This window comes from Echeneis naucrates, chromosome 9 (genome assembly GCF_900963305.1).
Source record: "Echeneis naucrates chromosome 9, fEcheNa1.1, whole genome shotgun sequence".
In the NCBI taxonomy this organism is placed as follows: domain Eukaryota; kingdom Metazoa; phylum Chordata; class Actinopteri; order Carangiformes; family Echeneidae; genus Echeneis; species Echeneis naucrates.
The window spans coordinates 17,554,988-17,571,317 of record NC_042519.1 but is presented as its reverse complement, the minus strand read 5'-3'; the positions used below and the strand labels follow the sequence as shown (position 1 = coordinate 17,571,317).

The window sequence follows — 16,330 nt, the reverse complement described above, 5'->3', positions numbered from 1 at the left end:
TCAGCGGGGGACAAATAGACAACTCACACTCAGGCACACGCATACACACACAGACACACACAGATTAGCTCAGGACTGTCAACCCCAAAACACTCTTCCTGGGATATGAACACTCTCGTCCTCACCTGTCTCTTATGCTTCGGTAAGTTTGGACTCATGCCTTTATTTTGTGTGTGAATGCCAGAGCCAGCAAATCAATTAAATGTAAAATGACATGAAGGCAGAGGAGGAAGGGGGGGGGGGGTCGTGTTTAAGGTGGAGGGGGGGGGCTAGAAGGGAAGAAATGTCTCAGCAAGCGAAGACTTGTAAGGCAGATTTCAATGAAGATAATGTGCAGCGACTGTGGTTCTCAGCATGGACCTGAATCATTACAAGAGCAACACAACAGCCAGAGAAAGAGAGAAATATTTCAAATACTTTATTATTCCCTGAGTGTCATTATTGTTCACCTGTCTTATGTGAGTGATGTGTTTGAAACAGGACTGTTTAGAATGTTTCACGGCTTTTTGTCTGATTTCTGGGCAATCAATCAATTCCAACATGTTTGCGTCTTTTAGTTGCCTTTTCAGCACAAACATAAACTTCTCAGGAAATGGTTAATCATTTAAAATCTTTATGGCAACAGGTTCTGTTCTGACTACGGCTCTCGCTTCAAAGAAAGCTTTATCTTTATCTTCCCAAATAACAAATACTGGGTCACAACATTGGTGTGTATCACATGATGCTAAGTGTCTCCTGCGTTCCTGTGTATTTCACAGTGGTCTGCAGCTCTCTAGGTGCTCAGGGATCTGAGGCCGCGTTCTCCAGTGGACTAGTAGGAGTGACTGGGGGTCCGGCCTCTGGGGAGGGCCTCCAGAATCTGCTGAGCGAAGATGACGAGCTGGAAACCGATGAAGAGCTTTCAGGGGGAGACACCGAAAATTTCAACCTTCATGGTATCGCTTCAAAAACTTCATTTTATTATTTTTTGAACATATTTAATCTGAAAAACAAACTGAATTATCTAAATGATGAACTGCACAATATTTTCAATTAACCACAAAAAGCTTCTAAGGCATTAATATTGAAAAGTACCTGAGAAATCATGAAGGTGGAACTCAGTCAATAATGTGTTCATGATATCCTACGCCGTCAGGATAGTTATTTGCTCAGGGACTGAACTGATAGCTTTTATTGCCATGCCTGAAAAGTGTCTGGGCCGGAGCTATAAGCGCTCGTTGACACACTCTTTCCTTCCTCCTGCTGCAGGTAAAGATGAGAGGAAGAAGAGGAAAGGCAAAGGCAAGAGGAGGAGCAGGCACAGGAGCAAAAGCACAACCCCCTTGAACCCCGAGCACGCCGTCTTTACTAACGGATACACGTCGACTCTGACCACCACAGAGGACCCCTGCACCACCACCCACCTGGGCTACTGTATTCACGGTTACTGTCAGCACATCGAGGGTCTGCAGGAGCCCGTGTGCATGTAAGTGCAGCATCCGTCCCCTGAATGATCCATCTCCTGTTTCTGATTATCTGTTAGTATTCAGCACGAGGGATGTATTGCAGTTAAACACATTTGTTGCTGTCATTAGCCGTTATTAACGAAACACTTTCTCCTGTTACCTCTCACGCTGCAGATGCATGAAGGGTTACGACGGCGAACGCTGTGGCATCCAGACTCTGGAGACCCGGACCAAAGCGAGCAGTGACACGGAGTTGGTGCAGATGGTTTTGGTGATCATCGCTGTGGTTCTGTCAGTCCTCAGCTGTACTGGCATTCTGCTCATCAGCTGTGCTCAGTGAGTATGCTCGTGGCGCATTTGATTTTAAAGCTGCAGTAAAAGCTGAGGTAACCCAGAGGGCAGGCACCCGGCAGTGACCTGGCCTCAGTCGCTGGATTCAGTGCTTTCAGAGGCAGCAGAGGGTGGTGTTGGGTGGTGCTGGTGGATGGGAAGTCAGCAAGGGATCCGAGGCAGAGAACATGAAGAAGGGCGACAGCAGGAAATAACCAGATTATGTGCCATTTTTGTAAAGAGACAAACACACACAAAAAAAATGCCAAGTCTCTTGACATTAGTGACATGAGTGACAGCAACGGAGCCAGAAACATCTCAGTTTGAATGCCTCGCGCCATTTTAATGGAGTATCCTGAGGTTGATGGGCATGGTGTTACTTCAACACGCAGAGGATGCTGAGAAATGTTCAAACTGCTATCGCTCTTCGCTTGGAGTCAGAAATCCAGTCCACTCTGTTTTTAATGGAATAAAGAAACATTAAATACAGAAGCAGAGAGACCTGCTTGTCTTTGTTATTGCATTTCACAACAGCTGGAAGTATCAAAGACAAAACGTGATGCCAGCGGTTTGGAAATGAGGTCACATTATAAATCTTTATCCTTTAAAACAGTTCTAGGACAGATTACCGAAGCTTTATGCAAATACGCATGAAGGCAGCCATCCACACCCTGGCAAATCCCAACACACATTAGAAACACTTTTTGGCATACAGGCACACTGACACATCAGAAGGCACATAACACACCCAAACACACCCACACTACTAAAGGCTTTGCTCAGCGCCATCATTAGAGGGCCCCAACATCCTCAATAGTCATTTTTACTTTTATTGAAGGCTGGTAGTGATCTACAAGTCCAATCTACAACGAATCACCAGTTTTACTACATTATTCAGACTTTACTTGAAATAATCTACTACCTCCTGTGACAGCTGGACAGCTCATTTTCTGTGTAGTCACAAGCTTCTTATCAATATGTAACCACTTTCCAGCTATTATTTAAATGTGGGACAAAGTCAACAGTCCAAGAGAGTGCAAATATGCAGCAGTGCAATTAAAACGTTATAGCCAGCGTGAGCCAGCGACAAAGGGGGGGAGGGGGTGGAAAGACAGTGGAGGGAAGGTTAACTAACTCCAGAAAACAGAGTTAATTTCGGGAACAAATCCAAAGAAATTACTGCCAAAACATGAGAAAAACATCTTGAACTTCATTTCCAGACAGGACCAAAGCTGACTCTGGACTGTGATCATCTGATAATCCTGAGATTAACACTTTTTTTTTTTTTTTTTATATCATGTTGAATTTGATTTGTTTTGTAGTTACAGGTCACAGAAACACTACCTGGCCACCTACCTTGGGACTGGGCCGGAGCAGGAGAAGCTACAGAAACCTGTTGGTGACGTTGTGGTGTGAGGACGCTGAATTATGATGAGGTAGGTTTTATGTTTTTGAACCATAAAGTACGCAATCGCTGTCATTCTTTGAAGCTCAAGTGTTACAATTCCTTTGAGTTACACAACATCAAAATGAAGTTCCTTCACTATGACATCCATAAACATCTTCTTCTAAAAACTTGTCCCCTGAACATCACAAATTTCCTGGCGTGTTAAAATAGATCATATGTAGTCCGTGTGTGAAGAGCTTGAAACCTGATTTAGTTTTTTACCACCTTCATGATGCTAAAATGCAAAGTTGTGGGGCCTAAACTGTGTTCTTGAACTCTAACTTAAAACTCTGGCTAACTCACAACAATGGGAAGTCAACATTACTTGAGATCAGGGACATTTTTAGTAATACTATTCTGCTTTGGTATCTCTAAATAACGTGAGGAGAAGAAGAACCCCACAACAAGAAGGCTGTTGGTTCGGTTCTCGATACATAATTTTGAGAATCTGGCTATTGTATGTTCTCCCTTTGCTTGTGGGTTTCTTCCGGGGACTCCAGTTAGTTTTGCTAACTGGTGACTATGCCTTTATGAGTGTGAGTGGTCGGTCGGGCCTGTGATGGACTGGTGACCTGTCCAGGGCGTACCCCGCCCTCGCCCAGTGTGACCTGGGATTGGCACCAGATTGGCGCCAAACGTAAACGCAAACGCTCACACAGATGCTGTGTTGATGGCATTTGTTCGAACGGCGACGTGTATTAACCATGAATGTTTCAGGGATGTATTCCTCTCCTCTGAGGACTTAATCCACAGAGGGTGGTGTCTGCACTCTGCTCACGTGAATCTTAAGCCAAACAGGAAAGAGTGGGCTCAGAGAGTGACAGAAGGGCCCTCATATGTTTGTTGTTGTTATTGAACACAGCGCGTTGCGTCATGTGGTGAGGAATCCCCGCTAGAAGAATTAGCCGGGATTAGACAGGGGTGTCTCGGCCTATCCTGTCTCTGTGCTACATACCAGCGTAAAGAAAAACCACACCAAACCTCAGTTGTACACATTCACCTGTGCGCCCAAACAATAACATTACACACACAGACACACATGTTGAGAATTCACATGTTTACATACAGAAAGAAAGACATTTTTGTCTCAAAACAAACCATATAGCCGTGAAAATTTTCCTCACAACCTTGAGATAGTTACTCTGATTCGCGGGCGGGTTAAGGCGGGATGCAAACAAACAAAACATTAGTTCATGCTGATTATTTGGTGTCAGTGAAAATGGAGCATGAAATTAAGGGCTAGTGAAGTTTGTTACTCTTAACGGTTCAAAGTATTACCTGCGCAGTTATTTTAAGCTATTTCAAAATTTAAGTTCTGAAATACTTTCTTTTACTTCTGTTTATCACCCAAAACTTTGATCTCTCTGTATTTTTCCAGAGCCAGCTGCACAATTGAAAGACGAGGCAGACCAAAGGAGCCTGAGGACCTGACAAAGAAGTAGAAGTGATAGACTGCTTCATTAGATGCTGTGTAAAAACACTGTGTGGAACATATTAGAATGTAATTTATTCAGTGTGATTATTTATTTCTAATGACTGTTTAAGTCTTCATGTGTTGGATTATTGTTCTTATGTCTGTTATGTGCGAATGCTGAGCATTCAGTCCTTTAATGATCTGTAGGTTTGGTTTTATTTATTGCATTGCTGTTGTCATAGGTCAGAGAAAACGCTTTTCATCTCAGTCTGGAAAAGGGATGGAATTTGATTGCTAATAAAGTGTCTCAGTGTTATGTGAGGGTGTCATTTATTCATTCATCTCTGCCGGACGGCTTGTGTTCACATTCTCACTTCTGGATGCGTCCCATACCTCAGCAGCCTGTTCACACAAACAGCTCGGCCTTTTAGCCAAACACAGACCGAGCAGACAAGAATAACCCACATCACCAAGGAATTCAGAGAATCAAGAGCATGAGACTGGTAAGTCCTCTCAGGCGTCCGTGTGACAAGGATCATCAAACGAATGTGTCACTTTGTTGCTTAAGTATTGGAAGACAAACCAGCTTATTTTAGGGCCAGATACACAGATAAGTGGTATAAACTAAGAAACACTCCATTGCTTTGTTGCGGCATTGTTTTATATTGTTGAGGGATGTCGCGACGACAGCCTACGGCTGTGCAGGCGGACTGGGTTATTAAAAAAATAAATAAAAATGGGTGTGTGTCTCATTGCTGCTATTTTGGGACAGTCCAGGTAACTCCAACTTCTCTAAGACAAACACAAACAAATACTTGGACATAGTTAGATGTTTCAGGACAAAAGAGCTCAGATTAGACTGTGCACAAAGGAGGCAGAACAGCTCAACAAGCACAGACTTGTGACAAAGAACAGCAAGGAAAACTACCTTAGTACAAAAATACACCGATGCTGTGTGATCTTTACACCTTTTTATGGCCTCATCATTGTACAAAGGTACTATATTTCTTCAAAGTTTGACCTGACACATTTGCTGACTTGGGAAACTTCTACATCTCCGTTGACAGTGGACACTTGACAATGAATATCTGCTTCTGCAGCACCAAGCCAAAAACTACAGGGTCATACTTCGCTATATTCACGTTGGGTACAGTTGAACTTGTTGCACATTGTTGCGCCATATGAGCACTGGGGATTTTTGATGTTTCTTAAACTACAGTCACACCAGGAAGGGATCTGCTTGTTTCTAGTAAGAAAATGAAGCATGAGCACACTGATGAAATATATATTCTGGACTATTTCTTGGCAGCACAAATTTTGATAACTTGATGTTGTGGAAGCTTTAGACAGAACCAGGAGAGCTTCTTTCAGGCATCATGCTTATCTTAAAAATTCCTCCAAAACTCTGAACCTTCCCTTTGAATAAATGTTGCATAATACACGGTCGTTTTATAATCTCATATTTGGGACAAAGTGACACAAGATCTGTGTTTGCACTCTTAATTGCAATACAAAGACTCTGACTCACCCGCCAGCATACGGAAGTTTCCAGTTACCCTCATAAAACAAGGTTTCACTGTTTTTCTCTGCGTGCCGTTGCGTCACTACTGGGGGAAAGGTGAGGCAAGGTGGGCAGCTCATCCAACATACACAGGTGATGCAAGTCCAGGAAAACATTTACGCTCCCGTGTCAGTGTGTGTTTTCAAGTGCGAGACGGTGATCACCATGGCAGAGATGGCTATTTAAACACGCCGAAAACAGTCATAAACACTTAAGCATTCATCCATTTGACAATTATAAGTTAATATGGGCGTGGTGAGCTTTGATAGTTTCAGTGGCACCGAGGTGGGCCCGTGAGCTTTTGTAGGTGACTATGGTAACAAAGTAAACACACAGATGGCAGATGGCTGGTCAGTGATAATTCACCTGGAGATCAAATAAAGGACATGCAGGAATTTGCTTGGGTGTGGTAACATTTTTCCATCTCCTTTACAAAGGAGCAGGTCAGTTGACAAGGATAGAGTTTCTTCTTTTTAAGCTCTCTCCATTTTCATCTCTTTCACAGACCTCCAATCCAGCAAAATGACACAGATCATCACGCAGGCAGAGTTAGGTGTTACGGATAATAAATATCAGTAACAGATACAGAATCAAACAAATGGGGGGATTATTTGTTTTCACTCTGAAATCTAGCAGCAGCAGTTCTGGTTAAGTTAAACACTTGCCTATTTAGCGAGCCATGCGAACGAAGCACAGACCAGCCCATCGGCACTGCAGACGTGGTAGCCACCTTAGTAAGCATGTCTAGCTGGCAAATAAATTGGAGACAATATAGGAAACTTATCTTATCCATGATTTACATCCAGATTTATGTGACTGTTGTCATCCATTTCATGCTGTGTAAAAACTTTTTAATTTTTATTTTTAAAGAGGCAACAAAATGAAAACTAAACGTTCTATGAATCTGTAAATTCACTTTCTTTCTTTTTTTTTTTTAATCTTCTGTCCTGATATCAGTCTATTTGAGGCAGTGATACTGTGGTAGTTCATGTTTAAGTTATTTGAACAACATTATTCACTTTGAGTAAACCTCTGGAATGATATTTGTGTTCTCTTCAAAACGAGTTGGGCATGAAAGAGCGTTGGCAATAGCCAAAGCTTGTCTCTGGTGCCATCAACAGGTCAATGTGTGTAATTTGTCAAATGATTTGGATTAAGTCTAAATACCATTTAAACTGACCTGCTGCACGGATGACCGTCTCATCAGTAGTCCCCAGATGTCGATCATTATTAGTGTTAAAAGACATAATCAGACATCTTTGTTCATGAACTTGATTTGGCAGTCATTTCAGTTCTTTTCCTTTAACAAATTAGAAAATATGATGATGGGATCGCAAGTAAGTCCCTTGTCTTGGTTGGGACAAAATTTTGAGTGGCATCTTTCTGCTTCGCCTGAAAAAAAAGCCAAAAACAATCAGGCCACTCGTTCGGATGTCTAAAGGTTAGCTCCCTCAGATGTAATGGTGGTCTCACACTGCTGCTCAAAATCACGTCCACCATGTTTTTTCGGTTGATTTAGTGAAAACAAATCAGTGATGTAAAGCCACGTTTTCCTACTTCCTAACTTGTTACGTGATTTTCTCTCAGTTGTCATGATTATGATATTCAATATTAGAATTATTTTATTATGTTATACTGTATTACAGATGCCAATGGCCCGGAAACAGATAGGTGATAGAAGATGAATGAATGGATGAATGTATTATAGATGCTGGGTGTTATGAGTCTACTCTTTCACTTTCTCACTGACTAAAGTATTCATTGCGTCACAATAGGTGCCAAAAGAAAGAAAAGAAACCGGGAGAAAGCATGGAAACATGTCTAAATTCATCAGCCTGTGAAAGAAACTGATTTTTAATTTTGCTTTCAGCTGACAGGCAGCTGAGTGGGATCGACACTAACCTCAGAGCAGAGAGTGCCACCTGGTGTCAGGTGGCCCCGGGGCCACAAAGACTGGGGGAGATACATGATTAGTAACTGAGCTGACCATAAATGGGCAGCTATCAGCTCTCAGGAAGGCAAGAACAATTGTATTAAAGATAAGGGAGACAAAGAAAACTATGAATAAGCCTCCCAAAAATGTTACTGTGTCAACGTCACTTATAATGTTACAAGACATGCATCAACTGGTGAAGTTCTCCTAAAGGCAGCTGTGCAATATTGTTATATTTTGCATGTTTCCTGTTCAGGGGTTTAAATATCCTGAGCGCTGAGGACATCATGTTCTCTGTGTTGACATCACAGTCTTCATGTCACGCAGGAAGCTGTGAAAGCATCACCTACAGCCAACCTCGAGAGGAGGAAGGATGATGAAAGAGCACAGATATTTAGCTGCTTTTTCGAGTTGAACGCTGATCTGGTTCAACCTGAGAGCAGAGAACTGAAAATGACAGGAACATGTGCAAAGCTGCTGTGATGAGAGCGCTCTTGGAATGAGATATAGTTGCACGATCATTAAATGAAGGCCAAGACAGAGAGAAAGAAGAGTAGATGCCTTTTATGTTTCAGACGCTGCTTCTATGACAACAGAGACTGTCACCGTGTGCGTAACAGCACAGATGTGGCTTTTGAGACAACCTTTCCACAAGAGTCACAGTATCAATACCAGCATGAGATGCAGGAAGTGGTGAATCTGGTCAACAAATTGGATAATGTCGCTTTGGTTTCCTTTCATGTTCAAGACTTAGCTCATTGATTTACATAAATATAAAATCCTCCTCATATAGACATAAGTTTATTAAAATGAGTAAAGCAGAAACAAAGTCCAAAGAGATGGTTCACTAAGATGATGATTCATCAACATTTATAGAGTAGGAGATAATTCTATTACTTCATTGTCTTTTTGATCCAGTTCAGCTGTTTTGCGGAGAGGAAAGTGTACACTCCGGGTTTTTTAAGGAGACCACATCTTTTTCCGAAAGACGTGACCCCAACCAGCCCTTGGCTGCACAACAGTGGGCCTCCTGAATCTCCCTGCAGAAGGAATAACAAATGGCAGTCAGTCCAGCTGCTGATGTGAAAGAAGACAGACTGCTTTGCCTCCTGCACAAACACACACAGAAAAAGATCATGCACTAACCTGACAGGTGTCGGCGCTGTTCTTGCCGTCTGATCCGGCACATATCATACCACTAGTGATGACCGGATGAAGGTTGTAATATTCACGGGAGTTGCACTTCTCTCTGTCGATCACAGTCACGTTGACAGACATCAGGACGTCTGACATTGTTCGGTCAAGATTTTTTGTTGTTCCCCATCCAGCCACCAGACAGCTGCTGCCGGCCTCTGGTTCTTTGATGGAATTACCCAACTTCAGCCAGTTCACTGTCTTTGATTTTGTCACCTTTTTGTCAAGCTGGAAATGAAAAGAGCAGGAATATTACTTTGAACAAAAAAATAAAAAAGGCACAGCATTAAAGGCAACAAGAAGTGAGAAGTTCTTTAGTTGGGTGAAAAGAAAGACTTGACATTAGATCAATATCAAATCTCTCTCTCTTTCCCGCCCAAAGAAACTAAAGGAGCAAAAATCCTTTATCAAGGTTGTAATGCCTACCTGCAGAGCTGAATGTTACCTTACCTTAAGCAACATGAGGTCATTGACATTGTCCGTTTTATCATAGCAGGGATGACTGAAACTCTTCTTAACCTTTCGAACTTGTCTGGATTTGTTTTCATTTGCTTTGATTGAGTGCACCCCCAGAAACACCTTCTTAACCCTGCAGGACCAAAAACGAAGTCATGTTTCAGAGTACACTTCACAAACCTGCGACTTTAAAACAACTCGACTCATTATATGTACATAAACACTGTTATATGGTTAGTTCAAAACATGGTCCTTTGTCAGTTTGTCAGTAAGTGTTGCTTTTCACAGGAGGGTTTGTTAATACAAGGCTGTGGTTGAACTTGTGAAACTGACTCTAATGGGTGGTGAAAGCAGGAACATCGACCTTCATTCTCTCACAGTTAAGCTGATACGGGCACTAAACCCTAAACCCAGCATTTCCAGGATTCTTCTGACAAAGTCTAACAAACAGTGGGTCGAAAAGAAATGGACAGAAATAGTGCAGGAGTGATTGCCTTGGATGGGATTTGGGGAAACTGTAATAACGTGAATCCAAATCACTTCATTTTGATATCTAAAGGACTGAAAATATCCTCATCATGAATGTTTTGTTAATTATGAAGATGATCTGAATCATCATCTTTGGCTTTCACAGTCACCAAATGACAATGTAGCTGAAAATGCATTCTGGCGGTCTCCACCAGCATCACCCAACGCCAGTGTTTCTGTCAGTTTGTCACATACTTTGAACAGTGAGCTGCAGTCAGAACCCACGATGGATCGATCAGAATACCCCCACAGAGCGGATGTTTGTCCAGCAGCAGAGCCATGTAAGGCAGTGAATGGGGCGCCACCTCCTTCCCACCAATAATCTCAGAGCCATGGACTAAAATGGAACATATTCAGACATTGGCAGAAAAGAAGAGTCAGCAAAACTTGACTTTGCAGCGTTGTGATAAAATTCAGCATGTTTACACGACTGAGAAGATCTCACAATGCACTGACACACGAGAAATGCAAATATATGAAGGGTATATATATAAAAACATTACTCACTTGACTGGACAATGAGGAGGCACATTAATGTGAAGACCCTCAGACATGACATTTTCCCTTATCGCTGTCTTTCGGGGGACGGTGAGATGCACTGAAGCCCACCCCGATGCACACACTTATATTTATGCAAGCTCAAAGGATGTGGTCTGAGCATGGAAATGCATGAGTCAGCATAATGGACGCAGGCATGACATGAGAACTGAAGAGTCATATCTTCACGCAGAAACCTGTGGTAACTGTTAGCTGTCATTTAGCATTCATCAGACGCATTTTAGTCAGACTGTGTGGTTCCCTCACATCATCTAGGAGGTGAGGCAGCGGACGCTCTCATCAAAGGCAATGGCAATATTATTGGCAATATTAATCCATGCAGAGTAAAAACAGCCCTCAGACGATTAATCTTTAACAATCTGCCGCTCTGATCTTTGACAGACTTGGATATAAAACTGCCCGGCCAATCAGCTAATTATTCAACAATGGGTCGGCTTAGCTTGTTAGCTTGCGCAGTCCAGTTCTAACAGCATCTCTAGTTGTTGAATGGAGTTGTTATAACTTTTTCTTTTAATTTTCCAATGGATCCATTGATTCATTCATTCATTAGTGAGAATGCTAACTGTGTTGCTGGTTAATCCTACTTGTTGACGCAACAGGTAGCAGATTCTCTTGAGATTCTCATCTCAAGAAAAAAAAGCTGTTTTCTTACATTTATACATTATGGAAATATAAAAAAAAAACAATCATTGCAACTATTTCACAAGATTAGTTTATTTACGTACATGTAAAAAAAAAAAAAAAAAACTATAAAAAAATAGAAAGTCATAAACGTTGAAGGCCTTAGGCACAGCACAGCAACAAGATTTGAGGCCAAAAGGATCTCGTTATGTAAAATAGTGCCTTAACATGACTTGGTTTAATTTTGGCCAACTGCGTCATTGTGAAATATTGTTGTATGACGTTGAAACATAAATCCCTTAAAGACTTTGCTACAGTTGATACATTGGGTTCGGTTTGTTGACACTATCTCCTAGAAAATCTAAAAAATTGGTTTCAAAAAATATATTTCCATCAGATATGGGTTACATAAATCAAAATGCAAAAAAACAAAAACAAAAACAACAATAGAAACAAACAAAAAGTTAAAAAAAATACAAACAGAAGTGCAAAAGTGCAAAATAAGAGAAATGGTTAAAGCATTCACAGTTTCTGACTAATACATCACTTTGGCTGCCACATTCAGATGAATCTTTTACTTTAAGCCTTGGTGGTACACATAATTTTAGCATGAATATTTTTTCATAAAACAAAAGTTCTCAACCAAGGTTTTCTCTTCGGTCTCCCGATGAATTTTAATGTTAAAAAAAAAAAAAATCAAGAAAACAATAAATAATACTTTAACTTACTTTTGTTGAGCTTATAGAACTGATGCAGAATTTAACATAACCTGGAGATAACACATCTGATCTCTCTAAGTTTGAAGGATGGTGGAAACTACTCATCAGCCTTTTTTTCCAGGTTAGAAACTTCTGCCTATATATTTAACTTGCTCGGAATATTTCACATTGTCGTTTGTATCCAAATCAGTGAACAGAGTTACGAATGGATTAAACAGCCTTTCTCCATCATCTAGAGCCCAACCTTTTTCTGTGGAGGTGTAGAATACGTAATGTTTCCTCCTCTTTATTTGATTCCTCTTGTTGTCTCAGGGATCAGTTCAATAATTGAGTCCTCAGTTGATAGCTCAGCTGATGAAGCCTCATCACCGGCATCATGATCTGGAGAAAGAAGAAAGAACATGTGAGAGATGTGTAAATTGATATTTTATATATTTTTTTCCCATGAGAAGTGTTTAGGGTTTTAGTTTTCTTACACATAAAGGAAATCTTGTCCTGTTCTTTCAGGAAGCATATACATATGTAAACAATCCACAGTGGAGGAGCCAGAAACACAAACTTCAGTAACTTCCACATGTAAGGGACTTTGGGCCACTTTTGAGTTTCAGCTATGGAGGAGAAAAAAAAAAAAATTACCCTATAACCTTAATCCCATAAAGTGGCAATATTTGAAATACTTCAAAGGTTTCACTATATAACGCCATGTCAGAAGTTATTATTTTAACAATAAAGCATAAACTTTACTTCAGTTGTTGATCTTCAAATATATCATGACACAAGAAATGTGCATTGGTACAGAACAAACCAGACCTACCTGTTTTGACTTGTAGAACTGTAGAGTAACCTTGAAGGGTCATATTTCCACCACTAACACGATCAGGCCGAACAACAAAAGCGGTGATCTCGATGAAGTATTCAGTGGCTGAAGTTAAGTTGGAAATGTTGATATTCATGAAGGCCGAGTCGAAGGAGTAAAGGCGTGTGTCGCATGTTCTGGTGCACGTTGTCACATTGTAACTGTGCAGTGTCATCTGCATAAAGGCAGAGACGTTCCAGCTAAGATTTAACTGATCAGTGCTCACTGAGTTCACTGCCACTGGCTGCGGGGAAACTGGACCTTGGAGTGAAAAGAAAAAAGTCAGTCGGACCAGTTTCATACCTTCAGTCCAGTCAACGGTTACAAGTGGAAGTTTGTGTCCTCCTTGGTGTCATTAGTCATGCTGTATGTCATGTTGCTTCAACCTTTTACTTTAAGATACGCATAATGGTGGAGAATTTATGCATTTGTATTGATTCTTATTACTCACCCTGACAGACAAACATGTGTAGCTCATCACAGTAGCGAGCCAATAGCTTCTCGTCTTTCTCCAACATGGCCTCCAAAGACGCACAGCAGCCCACTTCATTTCTCCTGTACCAGTGTTTGTAAGTCATCTCTTCCCCGTTCACCCAGGTCCAGCTGCTGACGCTGTGACGTTGCAGACCAAGCCAAAAGCTTCCTTTGTTTCCATGTGTGGCATTGAGGAGAGCAAAGTATTGCTCTTCTGTGTTTAGGACAGCGAGGTCCACATAGTGCCTCTGACAGAACTCCCGGGCTTTGGACCAGGACATGGGTCTCTGCACCGGGAAGTAACGTGAGTTGGTTTGACCCACTGCGAAGCCATGGCACACCACTGAGTCAGGGATATAACAGAGAGGAAAAAGGCCCAACCTTTAATATTTAACATCTGCCAGCATTGTGCAGTCCAAGATTATTTTCATCGTTTCAAATAACTAACACAAGCTAATATTTTACAAAGCTGCAGTGTGTAGCATAACGTCTGTGCGGGGAAGTATCAGCATGTTAACTGCACGCTTCTTAACTAAACAGAACGTTTCGGGGTTAGGGTTACTTCTGCTTCGTGCAAACTGACTGAAGACCAAAGCACAACTAAACTTACGTGGGAAACTATAACCCGAACAAAGAGCTGAGAAACATCCACAAAATAACCACAAATAGAACAAAGAGATGCACAACAATAACATAAAAGACACCCACTGATCTGAGACAGACCACAATGAGACAAAGCTACACGACAGAGAGGCCAAATGTCTATACTGTAGGACACACATGTTTTTGTTTCTGTTTCACATTGGAGCCAACAACAATCTGTATGTCTCCAGGGGTCTGTTGTCTCATAAAGTAAAGACAGGTTAAATTTGGTCCAGAGCTACTGCAGACAAGTCATGTTTGGAGTCCTGCGTAAAGATTTTAGTCATCTCCTGCAGGTGCTGCATGCCATGTTTCAGACACAGCGACTGCACTTTCAATAATTATATTCGATTATATTATTCATGGAACACTACGTGATAATGTTCAAAGTTAAAAATGATTCATAAATTGTTACCCAGAAGAGCCAGCCGCTGTAGAACAGTCTCAGTCTCACAGGCAAACATACAGAAGAATCTGTGTTTACTCCTGTACAGTGTGATTTTGTCTTTTCATTACTTTTCCAACCCGCAGCAAAGTATCCCTCCAACTTATCCAGTCTTTCTCTCACCACCTTAAACGCTTGCCATTCCTTGGAAGTTTATAAATGTGGCTCAGTGTGGTGTGATCCAAGAGGTGGGTCAGGTGGGAGTGGCTTTATCTGGCCGATGACGTTATGATCTCATGTAAAGTGCCGACTTACAACAATACAATACATACAGTTCCTTACAACCTTACATCCTTCATTTCCGCCTCCACTGATACCACATATCCCTAATTCGTCAATGGCATTTCAAATCAAAGAAAAATTAAGCACTATCCAAATCATAACAGAGTTACATCAATGCGCTTAACATATAGAGCAGGTCTACACCAAGCTCTTTATTCAGAGACCCAACAAATCCCTCCATGACTAAGCACTTGGTGACACTGGCAAGGAAAAGCTTCCTTTAAGAGGCAGCAGAGGCAGAGAGAGACATTTCTGTCATGATTTCTGCAGCTTGCTTGAAAACCAAGAACATTTTAACTTCCTGATGATGGTGATGAAAAAAGAAAACATTAAAAGAACAGGCTGAACAAGGCATCTGACCCTGGACAGCAGGTGAGGGGCCCTTTTAAAGGAGGAACGAAAATACTCCCGTGGAGCTCCACCTTGCAGTCTATTTTTAGATGACTTTTTTGAGTGTACTTCGATATGTTCTGAGATTAAAACTGATAATGATTAGCTAGCTCAAGCCGCAGCTCCTAGAATTGCATCATACGTCCTGACAGGCCAACCAGGAAAACCTTTTTGTAAAAATAGCATTTAAACCTGGTTTGGGTGTGAAAGAAGAGTTTCAGAGGGAGAATTAACATCACAGTTACGTGTATTAAATGTGACCTCGTTGAAAACAAAGCATGTAAGTGAAACCTCACTAGAAGTCGTGAGCTCTTTTCTCCAAACTTGTTTGGTCAGGTTATCCTGGACCTGAGGCACATTGTGTCTCAGTATTACACCCTGAAGGTGAATGGCTGTCTCTAGGTTGATGTACTGGATGCTCAGCTGAGTACAAAGGCAGCTGAGCATTGTTTCAGTTTGCCTCATATATTACATACGTTTTCATTGAGCATTCGCTCTTCGGATGCTCTTGGATCTTAATTGTGAGTGTTTGTTTTTTGCACTAGATTTTCTACTACACTGTGAAGACTCTCACTACGCAACTGTTAAATTGTACTGGTTAGTTATGAAGGCTAAACAATTCGGGCAGAAGGAACGAGTCAAACTACACCGTCTTACTGTGGTGGTGACATGATCTAAATATGCAATCAAAAGTAAAAGGTTTAAGTCAGGGGAGTAATGCTTTTATTTGTTTTTTTCCAATTTCTACTCTTCTATTTGCTTTCTTAGAAATTTTATTTCTCACACTGCAGATGTGTTAATGTTCAGTCGGTCTCTTGATGAGCAGAGTTATGGTTTGAGAAAGGGATGTCTGATTTGACTAAGCCTAAACCTCACATCTTGCACTGAATACCTCAGTGTCCGTGAACACGTTTCCCGTAAGACACAAGACATGAGATGGTGGTCTTGCTTTTTTTTTTTTTTCTAAAGGAAGTCCTCACCACAAACACAAAGTGTTCTTTGAAGTGTGCTCGGATTCTTGCAACTTTGGCACCT

The 16,330-nt window shown here is 41.3% G+C and overlaps 3 protein-coding genes across 3 annotated transcripts; 1 reads left to right on the top strand and 2 right to left on the bottom strand.

The window, feature by feature from the left end:
• areg (amphiregulin) lies at positions 1–4,946 on the top strand. The gene is made up of 6 exons (XM_029511240.1): positions 1–142; positions 759–935; positions 1,249–1,465; positions 1,620–1,781; positions 3,098–3,211; positions 4,601–4,946. Exons 1-5 carry the CDS (start codon positions 106–108, stop codon positions 3,189–3,191), a joined length of 687 nt encoding a protein of 228 aa, XP_029367100.1. The 5' UTR covers positions 1–105; the 3' UTR covers positions 3,192–3,211; positions 4,601–4,946.
• Positions 4,947–8,692: 3,746 nt separating this feature from the next.
• On the bottom strand, positions 8,693–10,912 carry LOC115048998 (granzyme A-like). Its single transcript, XM_029510912.1, has 5 exons — positions 10,816–10,912; positions 10,504–10,645; positions 9,775–9,913; positions 9,277–9,552; positions 8,693–9,170 (listed from the first exon to the last, which is right to left on the bottom strand). The coding sequence occupies exons 1-5, from the start codon at positions 10,865–10,867 to the stop codon at positions 9,024–9,026; spliced, it is 756 nt and encodes a 251-aa protein (XP_029366772.1). The 5' UTR covers positions 10,868–10,912; the 3' UTR covers positions 8,693–9,023.
• Positions 10,913–12,149: 1,237 nt separating this feature from the next.
• On the bottom strand, positions 12,150–14,762 carry LOC115049308 (uncharacterized). The gene is made up of 5 exons (XM_029511403.1): positions 14,594–14,762; positions 13,514–13,879; positions 13,021–13,323; positions 12,683–12,814; positions 12,150–12,587 (listed from the first exon to the last, which is right to left on the bottom strand). The coding sequence occupies exons 1-5, from the start codon at positions 14,640–14,642 to the stop codon at positions 12,493–12,495; spliced, it is 945 nt and encodes a 314-aa protein (XP_029367263.1). The 5' UTR covers positions 14,643–14,762; the 3' UTR covers positions 12,150–12,492.
• Positions 14,763–16,330: the final 1,568 nt, after the last annotated feature.